General features: G+C 41.1%; 1 protein-coding gene across 1 annotated transcript in view; it reads right to left on the bottom strand.

The window, feature by feature from the left end:
* Window positions 1-1,917: 1,917 nt before the first annotated feature.
* The window catches only part of LOC149281478 (tudor domain-containing protein 6-like), a 34,191-nt gene continuing 17,998 nt past the window's right edge, over window positions 1,918-18,110 (bottom strand). Inside the window, exons 12-25 of the mRNA XM_089499207.1 lie at window positions 17,845-17,955; window positions 16,101-16,211; window positions 13,945-14,040; window positions 13,058-13,132; window positions 11,978-12,082; window positions 11,563-11,673; window positions 11,188-11,295; window positions 8,338-8,430; window positions 7,695-7,790; window positions 7,116-7,223; window positions 4,129-4,239; window positions 3,022-3,123; window positions 2,207-2,317; window positions 1,918-2,057 (exon numbers count right to left, since the gene is read on the bottom strand). Of these exons, the coding sequence (XP_089355333.1) occupies window positions 1,918-2,057; window positions 2,207-2,317; window positions 3,022-3,123; window positions 4,129-4,239; window positions 7,116-7,223; window positions 7,695-7,790; window positions 8,338-8,430; window positions 11,188-11,295; window positions 11,563-11,673; window positions 11,978-12,082; window positions 13,058-13,132; window positions 13,945-14,040; window positions 16,101-16,211; window positions 17,845-17,955 (1,478 nt within the window). The remainder of the gene's footprint in view (window positions 2,058-2,206; window positions 2,318-3,021; window positions 3,124-4,128; window positions 4,240-7,115; window positions 7,224-7,694; window positions 7,791-8,337; window positions 8,431-11,187; window positions 11,296-11,562; window positions 11,674-11,977; window positions 12,083-13,057; window positions 13,133-13,944; window positions 14,041-16,100; window positions 16,212-17,844; window positions 17,956-18,110) is intronic.

Below are 18,110 nucleotides of genomic sequence, written 5' to 3'. Positions count from 1 at the left end.
GTATATCGGAATATATAGAATAAAGTAATGACAACTTAGATACGTCCAGAACGTGCATCATACATTAACCCTTTCACCACGAGAGCCCAGACATCAGATGTATTTAATAGCATGTTCTGTTACATCCCAAATAACGACCACTGGGAAGATCCCCCTTCCAAGATACAGGAGATCAGTCTGCCTGCCGACAGCTGGGACTCCTCCTTGGCAGCATCGCCGGCTGTGTGGCAGCAGATTCGGTGGATCCCTGCGAGTGCCAATATTCTTACAGCGTTTGAATGGCGCTGCACAAATCCTGGTGCAGGATCCTGCCTAGTACCCCAAGGCAGCCCTCGGAACCCCCTTAACCCTCCGTGCGCCGCAATTGCACAACACTTTCATTATGAGTGAAGCACCACGTTCTCAATGAACGCGAAGCTCCGTTCATGTGTAGCGAGTGCTGCTGATCACAGTTTTTTAAGCGGGCACAAAAAAAGTCATGCAGGTATCAGACATTCCAGCTCAGCCAGTCACCCCCCACCTATATGGGGTATTTCTGTTATCTGGAGATGAAGATTAGCCAAATGGCGAATGTGATTTAACTCAATTAGAACGGTTGAGAGCGGGGCAGCTGCAGTTTAATGTTGATCCCAACGCAGAATAAAGCATTTAGAAGTAATTAACAAAGGTTTCTGAAAAAGCGTCGCTGGGTGCTGGGGTGTATGGCCGGTGGCATTAATAGCATGATGAGAGAGGTGGTTCTCCCACTTCACAGATCTCTGGTCAGACCTGATCTAGAGTGTTGGGGACAGTTCTGGAGACCCCCATCTCCAGAAAGAAAATTGACATACTGGAGAGAGTTCAGAGGAGGGCAATTAAACCGGTGAATGGTTTGCAGGATCAAAACGATCAGAAAAGACTGATTGGAGGAAAGAACAGAGATGGGATGTGATAGAAACATTTAAATACTTAAAGGGATTTACAGTACAGAAGATTATATTTAAAAAGAGGAATGTTAAAACAAGAGGTTATGGTCTTAAACGAGAGGGTTGGAGGCTTAGATGGAATGTAATGAGAGGGTGGTAGATAAATGAAACATCCTCCCAGCAGAAATGGTAGAGGCAGCACGACCAGGAAATTTAAACATGCATGGGATGGGCATAAAGCTTTTCTGAATCTGATACAAGACCAAGGGATGATAAGTCACTTTTCTCCAGTTATTATTATTAAAGTAAATGCGGTTCTTTACACCGTGTATTTTTTTCACATATTTAGGACACGCACACGTGTAATACATATGTTGATAATGGATTTCCAAGTCCCTAAAGAATTGCTGACCTTTAGGATAAAGCTCTGTCGGGGAATACTCATACAGACAGTAATCACGGCTGATGCAGGTTTGCCACAAAAACTCACACATTTATTCATAATTACACAATATAAAACAAAACGTAAGTGCTATTATATAAACGATGCAGAAATTAAGCGTTTAACAGGTATTATTACCGATGATCTCTGAAAAACAAGGCATTAGATATCACAAAATTGCAAGAAAAAAAAAACAAAAAAAACATGAAAAAGGCAGACGTCGCCAACATGTCAAATTGCATTTTCTTTTCCGATCCGCTGCCCGTGCGAATCCACAACGATACGAAATAAACGGCATCCGCGTTCCGTCCGCTGACCAAGAGCATCTCGGCAGCAGCCTGCAAGGGAGCGGGAAAAAATCCATACCTACGCATAGACAACGGATATATTATAGTAACTGACTGATAAACAACCGTATACAGACGGATCTTACCCGGAAACCGGCCCGGCCGTCTATGCAAGAGATGACGGGTCACAACTCGGAGAGAGACCTAAAGAGAGAGGAGATGGTAACAGAGAATGCCAGCCGGTAACGAGTCAGCCATGAATCCCGTGCACCACCAGCATTCACTACACAACGCGATCCGTGCGCGACGCGTGTAACCGCAGGATGCCGTCTTTGGCACCGGGCTCCGAGCTAATCGCCGTCTGTGTACAAAAGCCATTAACACGGAGCGGGAGGTTAAAGGGTATCTGCGTATCACAGACGGCTGAAAACACAGCCACGGTGTGCACATAAGGGGTTAAATACATGAACATTTCTTATTTGAACCTGCAAGTGCCATGACATCGTGCCATCGCCTGTACTGAAGAGTAAAACGCATCGGCTCGTAAGAGCAGGATGGAGGGAAAAACCCACCAAAATTATCGAAACTTTGCAATTCGCCGTCTTCCGTCTCCTCCGCGTCTCCCTCGTGCAGCTGGCTGGCGCCGTCGCCCGGATGCGAGTCCTCCTTAAACCCGGCACAATCTGGTAGGAATGAAACACATGATGAGATCCCGGTTCTCAGGGCAGGATTACGTCATATGGAGTGAGACGTGGCCTGCGGTCCGTGGAATTCAGCTGCCTCTCGCGGAAAAAGGTTTCGGCGGGAATAAAATGTGCACCCCGGGCCTGCGGATATCTACCTTTTCTGGAGAATTCAGTGTAATTCAGAATTTGAGAGATGTATACAGACCAAAATGGCAGAACATAGGGGGAATGAGCGGCGCATGCAGAGCTATTGTTAAAAGCTCCAGAGACGCCATTTATTTATTAAATTCACGCTGTACGTAATGCGAGCGGTTCCCAAGTTACATGCTTTGCTTTAAAAGTTGCTGATCCGTCATAAAATGCCGGCTCTAATACGCTGCGCAAATAAATCGGGGCAGATCGGTTACTTTCCTTCCAGCAGAGCCTAGAACCAAGTGTGACGACACAAGAAGCATGTCAGAAACACAGCGGCATTCCCATACAAAGCTCGGGATCCAGCGCGTTTTTCTATCATGTGAGCACCGATTTCATACTATTTTTACATTTTGCCCAATAACATACATGTGCGTTTTACTAAACTGCCTCTCTATACTTCGCAGAACAGGTGGAACAGAACCTTTAAACGTCCGCTTTCGGTTACTGTCGACGTTTTAAGGCCCGTGCTGCTCGGAGAATTGGGAAAGCTACGGCACGAAACTCACCCCGATCATCTCCTTCTTGTTGAGTCTCGGCGCCCGGCTCACCGACATCTTCCACGCACATTATACCGGCCGATGCCGGAGCCTCTGCGTAAAGTGCTGCGTCTGAAAGGAAATCCCAAACAAGTATAATAATGACACGAAAGCTCCGCGAAACGGATGTAAAGAGACCCAGAAAACGATTATATTCAATGTTTCTTTTAGCTGGCCGATATTCCCGAACGCCGCAGCAAATGAACGCTGTGAAGCGCTAGTGATTATTATTTATACATCGTATGAGGCGACAAGAGGAAAGTCAGATAAACTGGAATAGGGTAATCCAAAGGATGGGGACGGCCCCAGAAGTTTTAGGTTTTCCATACTATCACGCTTCCAGGCAGATGCATTTAAGCTGTTTGTATGTATTCTGGCCGTTGCATGAGCCCAATCTACAAGACCAACATCTTGACTCCTTATCATACTGCCTGTGGGGAATAATAGAATGGCTCAGCCTCAATAACCATGCTGAATACTCTGACTATTAATCTATGAACGGATTTAATTAACATTGCCATAAAGAATCAGCTCAGTGAGGTGTTTGTACGGGGAGTCATCCCAAATATCACACGACCAACAATGGCGGCCTCCAACTTTGCAGAGAAATGAAGTTTATTGGAGCAAAAGGAGAGAAAACCCTTTTTTGTTGATGCCGACCTACGTTACATTACGGTGCTGTATATTAGCGGACTAATTTAACTTTTTACTTTTAATAAGACGTAAAGGGTGTTATACGGAGGGTAATGAAAGGAGTGCACAGAGCCAGTAAATTAAGGTAAAGCCGGACGTAGCTGTGTAGCCTGATATTTTTATGGATAGCTTGTGAAAAAATGTGCCCCGGGCAAACCTGCCTCAACCCCACCTTGATCATCACCTCTTTCCGGATCACAGATAGGACTTGTAGTCGCCCTGTCAGTGCAATGAACTGCTGCCGGGGTCTCTATGTACGATAATTCTGGAAGAAAACACAATTGTTGGAGAATTCAGCAATTTTTACCCCTGATGGGGGACTCACCGATCGCAGAGTAGGTCAAAGTAATCAATTCACTTTCTGTCGTCCCTCTCGGGACTCACCTTGGTTATCCTCTCTTTCTAGAACCGCAGCCTCGGGCTCGCATACATCACTCATGTAAACAGCATTAGTGGTACTGACTGGCGCAGGACTCTCAGCACAAACTGCTGCGTCTGCAAGTAAGCACATTTATTATCTTTAGGGAACTAAATAAAAGGCACTGAGAAGTACAGTGGGTATAAAATACTTATGAATGCTCACATGACGCAGCTGCAGGCTACATGCCCCAAGGACAAATGTGCTGCTTTTTAGTTTTAAGGTGTTTTCAGGAGATCACTTCTAATGCATCACAATATTTATCGGAGCAACATATTCCATGCCTTATATTTTAACCCCTTCGTGACAAAGGCTGATTTTACTTTTTGTACCCTTCGTGACAATGGCCGTTTTAACATTTCTGCGCTGCTCGTGTTTAGCTGTAATTTTCTTCTTTCCCAATTACTGAACCCACACACATTAGATATTGTTTTTTTCAGGACAAGAAGGGCTTTCTTTAGATGACATTGTTTTGATTGTATCATATTATTTACTATTAAAAAAAGTATAAAATATGGTGAAAAATTTAGAAAAAAATGACTGTTTCTAACTTTTAGTTGAAAAATCTTTTACTCATCTATAAAAGGTAATAAAAAAACCTGCTAAATAGATTCTACTATTTGTCCTGAGTTTAGAAATACCCAATGTTTTTATGTTTTTTTGCTTTTTTCTGCACGTTATGGAGCAATAAGTACAGGTAGCGTTTTGCTATTTCAAAGCCATTTTTTCCAAATCTGGTAATTCTTCCCCCCATGTGCCATTTCGGGTATCTTTGAAGCCGGCCAATGCAATTTACCCCATCAAGTCATATATTTTTGAAAACTAGACAGCCCAGGGTATTCCAAATGCTGGTATTTTAACTCTTTCCAAGCACTTATTCTACCATCAGCCTTTGTCAAACTTTATGGTAGTAATTTTTTTGCATTTGTTTTTTCACACACATTTTACTTTAGGTATAAATAAACAGGTTCTGGTATATATCACTATCACAAAACACCCCAATATGTGTTTAGCAACATCTCCTGAGCGCAGCGATACCTCACATGAATGATTTTGCCTGGCTGTTTGGGGGCAAAAGGGCCACATTTGGGGCATGCACATTTTTCAATGTTGCACTTTGGCATTTGGGGATCCACTGCCCATGCCCTATTTGGTACATCTTTGAGCCGGGCCATTTCAGTGTGCCCAATAAAGCCATATATTTTTGAAAACTAGACACCCCAGGGTATTTCAAATGCTAGTATTTTAACTCTTTCCAAGCACTTATTCTACCATCAGCCTTTGTCAAACTTTGTGATAGTCATTTTTTTCCATTTGTTTTGTCACACACATTTTACTTCAGGTATGAATTAAAAAGTTCTCGTATATGTCACTATCACAAAACACCCCAATATGTGTTCAGCAACATCTCCTGAGCGCAGTGATACCCCACATGAATGATTTTGCCTGGCTGTTCGGGGGCAAAAGAGCCACATTTGGGGCATGCACATTTTTCAATGTTGAACTTTGGCATTTGGGGATCCACTGCCCGTGCCCTATTTGGTACATCTTTGAGCCGGGCCATTTCAGTATGCCCAACAAAACCATATATTTTTGAAAACTAGACACCCCAGGGTATTTTAAATGCTGGTATTTTAACTCTTTGCATGCACACATTTTACCACCAGCATTTTTTTTAAAGTTTGCAGTAGTATTTTTGTGTGTGTATTTTTCCCACACACACCTACTTTATGTATGAATTTACAGCTCCTGGTATATGCCGCTGTCACACGACACCCCAATATGTGTTCAGCAACATCTCCTGAGTACAGTGATACCCCACATGCATGGGTTTGTCATTTTTGGGGGGAACTAAAAGGCCACATTTGGTACGTGTGCATTTTTCTAATTGGAAATTAGATGTGTGGCCATCCTTCCCCCCGTGTTATTTGGGACCTTGTTGAACCCGGCCAATTCAATTTACCCCATCAAATCATACATTTTTTAAAAGTAGACACCCCATGGGCATTTAATATGCCAGTATTTTAACTCTTTCCATGCGAGAATTGTTTTAAGCTAATATGCTAATTTTAGGACTTGCTCACAAAAATATATTTTTTATATATATATTTTTTTTTTTGCCTTTTTTTTTTATTTTTTTAACATTTTTTTTCAACTTGAAGGTTCCCCTGATAGTGACATCAGTGGGAAATTATTTTTACATTTTACTGTTTTTTTACAATTTTTTTTCTAATTATTATTAATTTTATTTTATTTTTAATTTCTTTTTTCTAATCACACTGTGATTAGAAAACTGAGCTCCATTGACTTGCATGGTTGAATGCAGTACCTATATTCAACCTGCAAGTGGAGCCAGAGTTCTCTAGAGGGTCTGGAGACCGTCTAGCGAACTTTTTAGACTTTATTGTTTCTTTATTGAATTTTCCCGGACCGCCGCCATCTTGCAGATGGCGAAGATCACCGGCAGCTGCGGCTGTGACCGCTCTCCGGAGCGGTCACAGCCCATCCAAAGGTAAGTGTTTGGTGTCGCTGGATGCCTCCTGATCGAGGCATTCCAGCGACACCATTTAAGTTTAGGAGGCGATCGTTGATCGCCTCCTAAACGCTTTTAAAACGGGCGTCCGCCGCCATACAAAGTATGGCGGATGTTGACGCCCCGGGGAGGGGCCAGAGATGGCCCCTTTGTGCCGATAATGGCGTTGCTGAATGCCTCGAGGTCGAGGCATTACAGCAACGCCGTTTCGGTGCAGAAAGCGAAAATAGATCGCTTTCTGCACCCGTTTAATGACGTGCCGGTCCTGGCACGTCATTTGTCGTTATCGACATGAATTTCTGTGACGTGCCCGGACCGGCAATTGTCATCGAGGGGTTAATGCAGCAGGTTCCATGGCATCCATTAAATTGACTGTAGCGGGGTGGGATAAAGAAGCGTGCTGTATCAGATTAGACTCACCTTGACTTTCCGCCTGTTCTAAATCACCAGATTCTGGCTCGTAGACATCACTCGTGAATACGCCGACAGTACTATCAGCTGCCGGGTGTTCTGGATACACTGGCACCTCTGGGGGAAATATATTTAAGTTTGAGCATCTTTCATTTTGAGTGGAAATACTTAGCATTGCTTGCTGCCTGTTACGTGTCTGACAGTATACAATGAAACATTTTTCAATTAGGGAATTATTCACTAAAGCAGGGGATTGCATTAAAGTTGAGCATTTAACTCCATAACCTCGCTATACATGTTTCTGCTGCACAAAGGTCTGAGCTGACCCGGTACGTCTATTTGGGGCGATTACTGATTTACCTATGCGTTATCTAGGGCTAAGCTCAGTCCTGCTGGTAGGAGCAGCTCAATAGGGCCGGTCCATGCATAGTGATGTCATATAGTTGACATCATAACTGCAAAAGCCTGCCATATTGAATAAATCCCATGCTAGGAAACAAAATCAATAGCTCACATAACAATTCTGTGTAAGGATGAAGAAGCGTAACTAATCACCTTCGCTGGTGAGGGCATACAAACTGCACTCACCTTGAGTTTTAATGCTCTCCGGGTCACCGGACTCTGGCTCACGGATCACGAGGACGCTGTCGGCTGGCGCTTCGCTCTCTGTACACCCGGCTAAGCCTGGAATTAGATTAACCCACGGAGTTTGCTTGACAAGTGCAACAAAGTACAGACACAGTGGGAGGTCAAACCAACGCACATATAGATACACTTTGCACTAACAGGGAATTCATTTTATTACTTTAGTTTTGTTATTAAGTTATTCAGATTTTTATTTTTAAGTTCTGATGTCCCAAAGCCAAACAATCCTATTGTCAGCCCGAACAGGAGGGTGTAAGCCACGTTATTGTACATTGTGTGCGTTTGGAAAGGGGGCAACATGAACATTTAAAGGGACCACTCGGCTATCTCATGCGACTGCTGTGTCACTTTAAACGGCACGGAAAACGGAAACATGATTAATATAATATTCATAGGTAGACATTTTTTTATTTTATTTTGATATCTATAAAAATGTTTGTGCAAAAATGGCGCTAGGGATTCCCAAAAGCTAATGGGAAGGAACCTTTTTTCACATTGTAAATGGGATATATAAATGGTATAAGGATTACCTGAGGATACAATAACCTTTACAGCAGGGAATACACGTACAATCCTTAAATCTCACCTTGGTTTTCGGAAACACCTGGATCAGAACTTTGTGAGTCTTGAGTACCATCACGTGCGTGGTCCAGGTCGTGTTCTGTATTTACAGGAATATCTGCAGGTAGCACAACATACAGGTGCCAACGTGAGCGAGTCCACAGGCAGCATCGCTACCAACACACGGAATACTTCGCAGCTCAAATGAAACGATACGAGGATCAAGAAGGCGCCAGGGTGAATTCAAGTATTTTGTTCCTGTCTGAAGGGGTCTGCTATATAAAAAACCCTGTTTATCCAAAGAGTCTCAGCTGCCACCAACCCATAGATAAAATAAGCAGTCAAGCTCATTTTTTCCCTCAGATATAAATAAAAATGTTGGCATTACAGATGCCCATTAGGTAAGTGCGTGGCGTTTTGCTTAGAAATGCAGCTAATGGGCTAACAGGAAGCCCCCATGATGGCTACAAACCACTACTGACAGGTTCAGAAGAAAGACACTTAGATGTGTCCAATATCTCTATACTGTAAAGTCTGTCTTCATAAAGAAGAAAATGCTTTCAAGTACTTCGAAAGCCCAAATTTACTACATCTCAGGCGGTGTTAGAAAAATGCTTATGATAGAAATGCTTATGTTATCAGAAATATTATGCTATCCTTGAAATGGCGCCAAAATGTCAAAAACACGCTTCTCTCGAAACTGCACGAGGTCAAGCACCTGCTTTTCTTGAGGTTGCGCCAAGAGGTGCTATATAAACCATATACTATTAGCATATAATCAGACAACACTTCGATTTATGTGTGTTGTGTGCCTTGTCTCGATTATGGGCATGATCTGAATAAAGAAGTCTTTCTGAGGAGAATTCGACCATTAATTCAACCAACAGGCGGGGTCTTAACACGTATCCAAATAATAAAAAAAAAAAATTACACACACACACACACACCATACTCCCTTTATATATATATATAGACACACACACCATACTCCCTTTATATATAGACACACACACACACACCATACTCCCTTTATATATAGACACACACCATACTCCCTTTATATATAGACACACACACACACCATACTCCCTTTATATATAGACACACACCATACTCCCTTTATATATAGACACACACACACACCATGCTCCCTTTATATATATATATATATAGACACACACACCATACTCCCTTTATATATATAGACACACACACCATACTCCCTTTATATATAGACACACACACACCATACTCCCTTTATATATAGACACACACACACACCATACTCCCTTTATATATAGACACACACACACACACCATACTCCCTTTATATATAGACACACACACACACCATACTCCCTTTATATATAGACACACACACACACCATACTCCCTTTATATATAGACACACACACACACACCATACTCCCTTTATATATAGACACACACACACACACACACACCATACTCCCTTTATATATAGACACACACCATACTCCCTTTATATATATAGACACACACACCATACTCCCTTTATATATATATATATAGACACACACACCATACTCCCTTTATATATATATATATAGACACACACACCATACTCCCTTTATATATAGACACACACACACACCATACTCCCTTTATATATAGACACACACACCATACTCCCTTTATATATAGACACACACACCATACTCCCTTTATATATAGACACACACACACCATACTCCCTTTATATATAGACACACACACACACCATACTCCCTTTATATATAGACACACACACACCATACTCCCTTTATATATAGACACACACACACACACCATACTCCCTTTATATATAGACACACACACCATACTCCCTTTATATATAGACACACACACCATACTCCCTTTATATATAGACACACACACACCATACTCCCTTTATATATAGACACACACACCATACTCCCTTTATATATAGACACACACACCATACTCCCTTTATATATATATATATATATATATATATAGACACACACACCATACTCCCTTTATATATATATATATAGACACACACACCATACTCCCTTTATATATAGACACACACACACACCATACTCCCTTTATATATATATATATATATATATAGACACACACACCATACTCCCTTTATATATAGACACACACACACACCATACTCCCTTTATATATAGACACACACACCATACTCCCTTTATATATAGACACACACACCATACTCCCTTTATATATAGACACACACACACCATACTCCCTTTATTTATAGACACACACACCATACTCCCTTTATATATAGACACACACACACCATACTCCCTTTATATATAGACACACACACACACACCATACTCCCTTTATTTATAGACACACACACCATACTCCCTTTATATATAGACACACACACACACCATACTCCCTTTATGTATAGACACACACACACACCATACTCCCTTTATGTATAGACACACACACACACCATACTCCCTTTATATATAGACACACACACCATACTCCCTTTATATATAGACACACACACCATACTCCCTTTATATATAGACACACACACACCATACTCCCTTTATATATAGACACACACACCATACTCCCTTTATATATAGACACACACACACCATACTCCCTTTATATATAGACACACACACACACCATACTCCCTTTATGTATAGACACACACACACCATACTCCCTTTATATATAGACACACACACACACACCATACTCCCTTTATGTATAGACACACACACCATACTCCCTTGAACCAGCTTCCTATCTAAACACAAACAGCAATCTTCAAGTCTCCTTGTTTTGAACTGATATAGGTTTTGCTTACCGTGGGTATCCTCCCCGTCCAGATCACCGGTTTCCGGGCAATAGGCATTACTCTCCTGGTTGTTGGTGGCATCTGCTGGAACTGGGCTCTCTATACCTACTGCCAAATCTGCAATGAAATGTAACATGGAGAAAGAAATGAGATTTTAATCAGCTGAACAGACTGCATGTGAGTTTAAGGTGGGATGAAAGGCCGTAAAGGGCAATAACCCAAACTATTTATTTCAATAATTACAGCCAATATGTGAAAGAAACGTAAGTCCACACTGAAGTTAAAGTACCAGACCTTGTCAAATAAAAATTTTTTTTCCCGGCTGTAAAGACTCTACAGTTTAAGTAAAAATAAAGTAATAAGGTAATTTTAATATTACGGTACCTTTGGTTTCCGCACCAATCAAACTGGATGTGTCTGGATTACAAGTATCAATGTCATACACATGGCCTGGACTTTCCACTGGCACTAGACACTCCGCACACAGCGTTAAACCTAAAGGGAACAACATCTATTACGGTCAGATAATGCACAATGTCCAGCGCTAGACTAAGAACTGATCAAACACATTGGCTAATCCGGTACCATTCACACAGAACCATAGAATTTGCTGTGAAATTAGACCCATTTGGCCCATATAATCTGCCCTTTTTTTGTGTGCTGTCATTGGTGTCGTCTTAGATTCAGGAGCCACATGTCATATTCCAAGAGGTATTAACCGCTTCTTAAGAAGAAAACTCTTAAATAAACAAACTTTTACAACCTCTAAATATGAAGAAGCTAAACGAATCAGACTCACCATCATCGTCTTCTCTTTCTAGATCACCGGCTCCATACTTAGAAGCATCGGTAACACGCTCAGTGTCATCAACTGGTGCAGGACTCTCTGTGTTTAGCGGCCAGTCTGGAAGGAAATACATTTCTCGTGGACCCAAGTGGAAGAACAATCCCCAGGGCACATATCGATGTGTTTTAGATGCTTCCTGACAAGTCTCCTTCGGCAGGATTCAAACAGGAAATATTTGTGAAAGTGACGCTGATTCACAGCAAATAACCAGATTAAATAATCGGAAGGGTGTATAACCAGCACAATGGATGATTTTGAATAAATTGTTGCTGTGGAAAACACCGGTACAATTATTTTGTTATTATTATTCTGTATCATAGGTAACACTGCTACCAGCTGGTGCACACCAATAAGTCTGCATGTAAACACATTTATTAAGGGGTTTGCCGGTCAGTGTTGGAATGACGCTTGTGCCATCCTGATCATAAGGTAAGAAACACATCTGATGAGGACGACACTTGTAGGACACAGAGCTAAACAACACTAAGGGTCCATTTCTAAATTATATAATTAATCACATAAAAGATATGAGAGAAGTATATTCATTATCTTTGATACATCTGTATGCAGTCAATCTGCCCCTGATCTTTTGATATATGTCACAACAGAAAATGGCTTTTTACACAGCACGTCACAGCAGTTATTAAGTAAAGGTAACCCATGCTGACCCGGGCAATGATGTCAGAGAAGGAAAAAACATCTTAGGGGTTTTTGATCTGAAGGGTCAGAAAACCAAGATGAGTTTCCCTTAATTCTCGAGAAACCAAAAATTAATTCAATTAAAATGTATTATGCAATACATTGGGCAGTAGATCCAGATGATTTCCTTGGGGTTTATTCCAATTCTCCTAGTCGGGCAGTGGAAAGAGAGTTTCAGGAACATTTGGAGTCTCCAGGTAAACTTTAGAGAGTGTCCAAAACACATAAAATTTGTTTCTCGGAAAACATCACAGTATAGAACTGAAATCTGCGAGTACGCTCTTGGGAAGCGCCATTTTCAGATGAGTTAGAGGTGTGCCGAGGTCAACTCACCTCTTGCTAGACCACCACCTTCGGGGCCACAATCATCACCTGGGTGTATCACGTCTTCGTGTTCTGCTGGAACATCTGGGAACAAAAAAAGAAATAAAATCTATATAGCGTAATGATGTAATTTAAATTGTGTGCATTGTGTAGATGAACTAGAAAGACCGCTCAATGGACATTCACTGAAAATGTTTTTTTGGTTAAATAAAAAAGTAAGAAACATGAAAAGGTTTATAAAGCATGACCCCGTTATTGCCACTGGCCTTTGTTCCAAAAACATAATTATTATATTTTATTTATATAGCGCCAACAGTTTACGCCGCGCTTAATACAATACATCTATTCAAGGGGTCTGACAAGACGAGAACGGACAGACTAAGACAAACCGATACATTAGGTGGAGAGAGCCCTGGCATGTAGCAGTGGCGTGTATTTTAGGAATAACACCCAATACTCTCCAAACACATACGGAAGATGTCAAGATTCATCAAAAACAAAAAAGGAGGAGTTCGTAAATTTTGTCTGGTTTTCTGGTCACCCAGATTCGACGGAGGTCTCTCTTGTAGCCCCGCCACGCTGATGGATATGTAGAAACAATGCTAAACGAGACTCACCTTGATTATCCAGTCTCTCTCGATCACCGGCTTCTGGCTTAGAGACATCACTTTCGCAAACACCATCAGAGCGTGTGGACTGAAACCCTGGAAGAAATCACATTTACTATAATAAATATAATACAAATATATAATATGCAGCTGGATGGAAAGAGAGGAGAATGAAACACACTCAGACTGCTTCAGTTCCATCCTGGGCTTATTTGCTGCAGCTTCTTGTTTCCCTTTATCTACCATCTCCTCAGTGAAGCAAAAAGACATCTGTAAGTTTAACATTACCTTTGGTTTCTAAACCATCTGCATTATATGTATCAGCCTCATACACATGGTCCGGGGTTACTGCTGGCACGAGACACGCCGCATGCAAAGTCATACCTAAAAGGAACAGCATCGCAGAACTTGACAGCACATCGGAACCACTTGGCCCATCTAGTCTGGTCTCATCTTAAGAGTCAGAACAGCCATATGCCGACCCCATGCATGTTTAACCCCTTCGTGACAAAGGCTGATTTTACTTTTTGTACCCTTTCGGGACAATGGCCGTTTTAACATTTCTGCGCTGCTCGTGTTTAGCTGTAATTTTCTTCTTTCCCGTTTACTGAACCCACACACATTAGATATTGTTTTTTTCAGGACAAGAAGGGCTTTCTTTAGATGACATTGTTTTGATTGTATCGTATTATTTACTACTAAAAAAAGTATAAAATATGGTGAAAAATTTAGAAAAAAATCTAACTTTTAGTTGAAAAATCTTTTACTCATCTATAAAAGGTAATAAAAAAACCTGCTAAATAGATTCTACTATTTGTCCTGAGTTTAGAAATAGCCAATGTTTTTATGTTTTTTTGCTTTTTTCTACACATTATGGGGCAATAAGTACAGGTAGCGTTTTGCTATTTCAAAGCCATTTTTTCCAAATCTGGTAATTCTTCCCCCCATGTGCCATTTCGGGTATCTTTGAAGCCGGCCAACGCAATTTACCCCATCAAGTCATATATTTTTGACTAGACAGCCCAGGGTATTCCAAATGCTAGTATTTTAACCCTTAACACTAATTCTACCATCAGCCTTTGTCAAACTTTATGGTAGTCATTTTTTTTGCATTTGTTTTTTCACACACATTTTACTTCAGGTATGAATAAACAGGTTCTGGTATATATCACTATCACAAAACACCCCAATATGTGTTCAGCAACATCTCCTGAGCACGGTGATACCCCACATGAATGATATTGCCTGGCTGTTTGGGGGCAAAAGGGCCACATTTGGAGCGTGCACATTTTTCAATGTTGAACTTTGGCATTTGGGGATCCACTGCCCGTGTCCTATTTGGTACATCTTTGAGCCGGGCCATTTCAGTGTGCCCAACAAAACCATATATTTTTGAAAACTAGACACCCCAGGGTATTTTAAATGCTGGTATTTTAACTCTTTGCATGCACACATTTTACCACCAGCATTTTTTCAAAGTTTGCAGTAGTATTTTTGTGTGTGTATTTTTCCTACTTTATGTATGAATTTACAGCTCCTGGTATATGCCGCTGTCACACGACACCCCAATATGTGTTCAGCAACATCTCCTGAGTACAGTGATACCCCACATGCATGGGTTTGTCATTTTTGGGGGGAACTAAAAGGCCACATTTGGTACGTGTGCATTTTTCTAATTGGAAATTAGATGTGTGGCCATCCTTCCCCCCGTGTTATTTGGGACCTTGTTGAACCCGGCCAATTCAATTTACCCCATCAAATCATACATTTTTTAAAAGTAGACACCCCATGGGCATTTAATATGCCAGTATTTTAACTCTTTCCATGCGAGAATTGTTTTAAGCTAATATGCTAATTTTAGGACTTGCTCACAAAAATATATTTTTTATATATATTATTTTTTTTTTTAGCCTTTTTTTAAAAAAAAATGTTAACATTTTTTTTCCACTTGAAGGTTCCCCTGATGGCTGATCTTGCTGATGGAGAAGATCACCGGCAGCGGCGGCTGTGACTGCTCTCCGGAGCGGTCACAGTCCATCCCGAGGTATTTGGTGTCGCTGGATGCCTCCTGATCGAGGCATTCCAGCGACACCATTTTTATACCTAAAACGCTTTTAAAACGGGATGTTGATGCCCCGGGGAGGGGCCAGAGATGGCCCCTTTGTGCTGATCATGGCGTTGCTGAATGCCTCGAGGTCGAGGCATTACAGCAACGCCGTTTCGGTGCAGAAAGCGAAAATAGATCGCTTTCTGCACCCGTTTAAAGACGTGCCGGTCCTGGCACGTCAATTGTCATTAACGACTTGAATTTCGGTGACGTGCCCGGACCGGCAATTGTCACCAAGGGGTTAAATTACCTTACTGTATTACAAGGACATTCTTAAAAAAATGATGGAACTTTAAGACTCTATTATTATGAAGGAAGCTAAATGAACGAGACTCACCTTCACTGTCTTCTCTTTCTAGATCACCGGCTCCTGACTTATCGGCTTCAGTCGTGTATGTCTGGTCAGTGTTATCAACTGGTGCAGGACTCTCTGTGTTCACCGGCCAGTCTGGAAGGAAATGCATGTCTTGAGGGTTGTGCATTTTGGATACAGAGCAGAATAACTAACCCCAGGGGGTGTTTTCCATGAATCCATGGCGTTTTTGCCGTGATCGGCGGCTTTGCAGCATCCACCGAAAGCCCTCCCCGGAAGAAAAATGGCCGCACCGATCATCAAAGATCGCGGCGGCGCCCGGCTAAAACAGCTTAGGAAGCGATCGGAATCGCTTCCTAAGCATAAACGGTGTTGCTGACATGCCTCGATATTGAGGCATGTAGCAACACAACCCCCTACCCCCGATAGCCTAGTGATTGCTCCGGAGAGCAACCACAAGTGCCATCCTGTAAATGACATTGCCGTCATTCACAGGATGGCATCAACAATAGATATGAGTTCAGACCCTCTTGAGAACTCTCGAGCTCCTCCTGTAGGTTGAATGCAGGTACTGCATCCAACCATGCAAGGTCAATGGAGCCCAGCTCACTAATGAGCGATTAGTAAAAAAATAAAAATAATAAAAAAAATGTTTAAAAAAAATAAAAATAAAATGTTAACATGTAAAAATCCCCACTGTCACAAAAAAACAAAAAACATTTTAATAAGCAAGTCCTAAAATTCTTTACAAAAATTCCAGCATGGAAAGAGTTAAAATATTGGCATTACAAATGCCCATAGGGTGTCTCGTATTAAAAAATGCATGAGTTCATGGGGTAAATTGAATTGGCCGGGGTCAAAGATGTCCCAAATATGGGACATGGGGGCAGTAGGATCAGATGTCTAAATGGCATAAAAATACACACCTCACAAAGGCGGCCTTTTACCTCCCAAATAACTCAACAAACCCATGCATGGGGGGTATCACTGCGCTCAGGAGATGTTACTAAACACATATTGGGGTGTTGTTTGACACGGACATATACCAGGAGCGATACATTTATACCTGAAGTACAACGTGTGTGAAAAAAAAATTAAAAATGGACTACCATAAAGTTTCACAAAGGCTGGTGGTAAAATTAGTGCATGGAAAGGGTTAAAATACCAGCATTTCAAATACCTTGGGGTGTCTAGTTTTTAAAAATATATGACTTGATGGGGTAAATTGCATTGGCCGGCTTCAAAGATACCCGAAATGGCACATGGAGGGAAGAATTACCAGATTTGGAAAAAAAGGTTTTGAAATAGCAAAACGCTACCTGTACTTAATGCTCCATAACGTGTAGAAAAAAGCAAAAAAACATAAAAACATTGGGTATTTATAAACTCAGGACAAATAGTAGAATCTATTTAGTAGAAATAGTAGAATCTATTTTTTTGTTTAAAAAGTGAGAAAAAGTAATTTTTTAACAAAAAATCCCCATATTTTATCATTTTTTTTTATTGTAAATTAGATATGATATGATAAAATTAATGGTATCTAAAGAAAGCCCTGTTTGTCCTGAAAAAAACAATATATAATATGTGTGGGAGCACGAAATGAGAAAAATGTTAAAATAGCCCTTGTCCCACAATATACTACGAGTAATAACCCCTATTGTCCTTAAGGGGTTAACAAGAAGTATTTGTGAAAGTGACTCTCATTCATAGTAAACATCCACTGACTGCCATTAAAGAAGCGAGGAAACAAAATAATGATATAATTTACCTTCCATTTGCACCCAGTCTAGATCACCAGCTGCTGCGTCATAGGAATCACTCGTATACAGATTGTCAATGCTACCAACTGGTGTCCGGCTCTCTGGATACACCAGTAAGTCTGTAAGGAAATATATTTATTAAGAAGTTTGCCCGAATAAAGTGCAACAGTGCGGCAACGGAGTAACTTAGAAGAGAATAAGGGTATTGCCCACGAAGGGTTAAATTGATGCTTTTGCTATCCACATCATAAGGTAAAATCAGCATAAGACTCAC

The sequence above is a fragment of the Sceloporus occidentalis genome, unplaced genomic scaffold (assembly GCF_023333645.1).
Source record: "Sceloporus occidentalis isolate IW3139 unplaced genomic scaffold, rSceOcc1.0.p SCAF_131, whole genome shotgun sequence".
NCBI lineage: Eukaryota > Metazoa > Chordata > Lepidosauria > Squamata > Phrynosomatidae > Sceloporus > Sceloporus occidentalis.
This window is presented reverse-complemented; position numbering and strand designations above follow the sequence as displayed.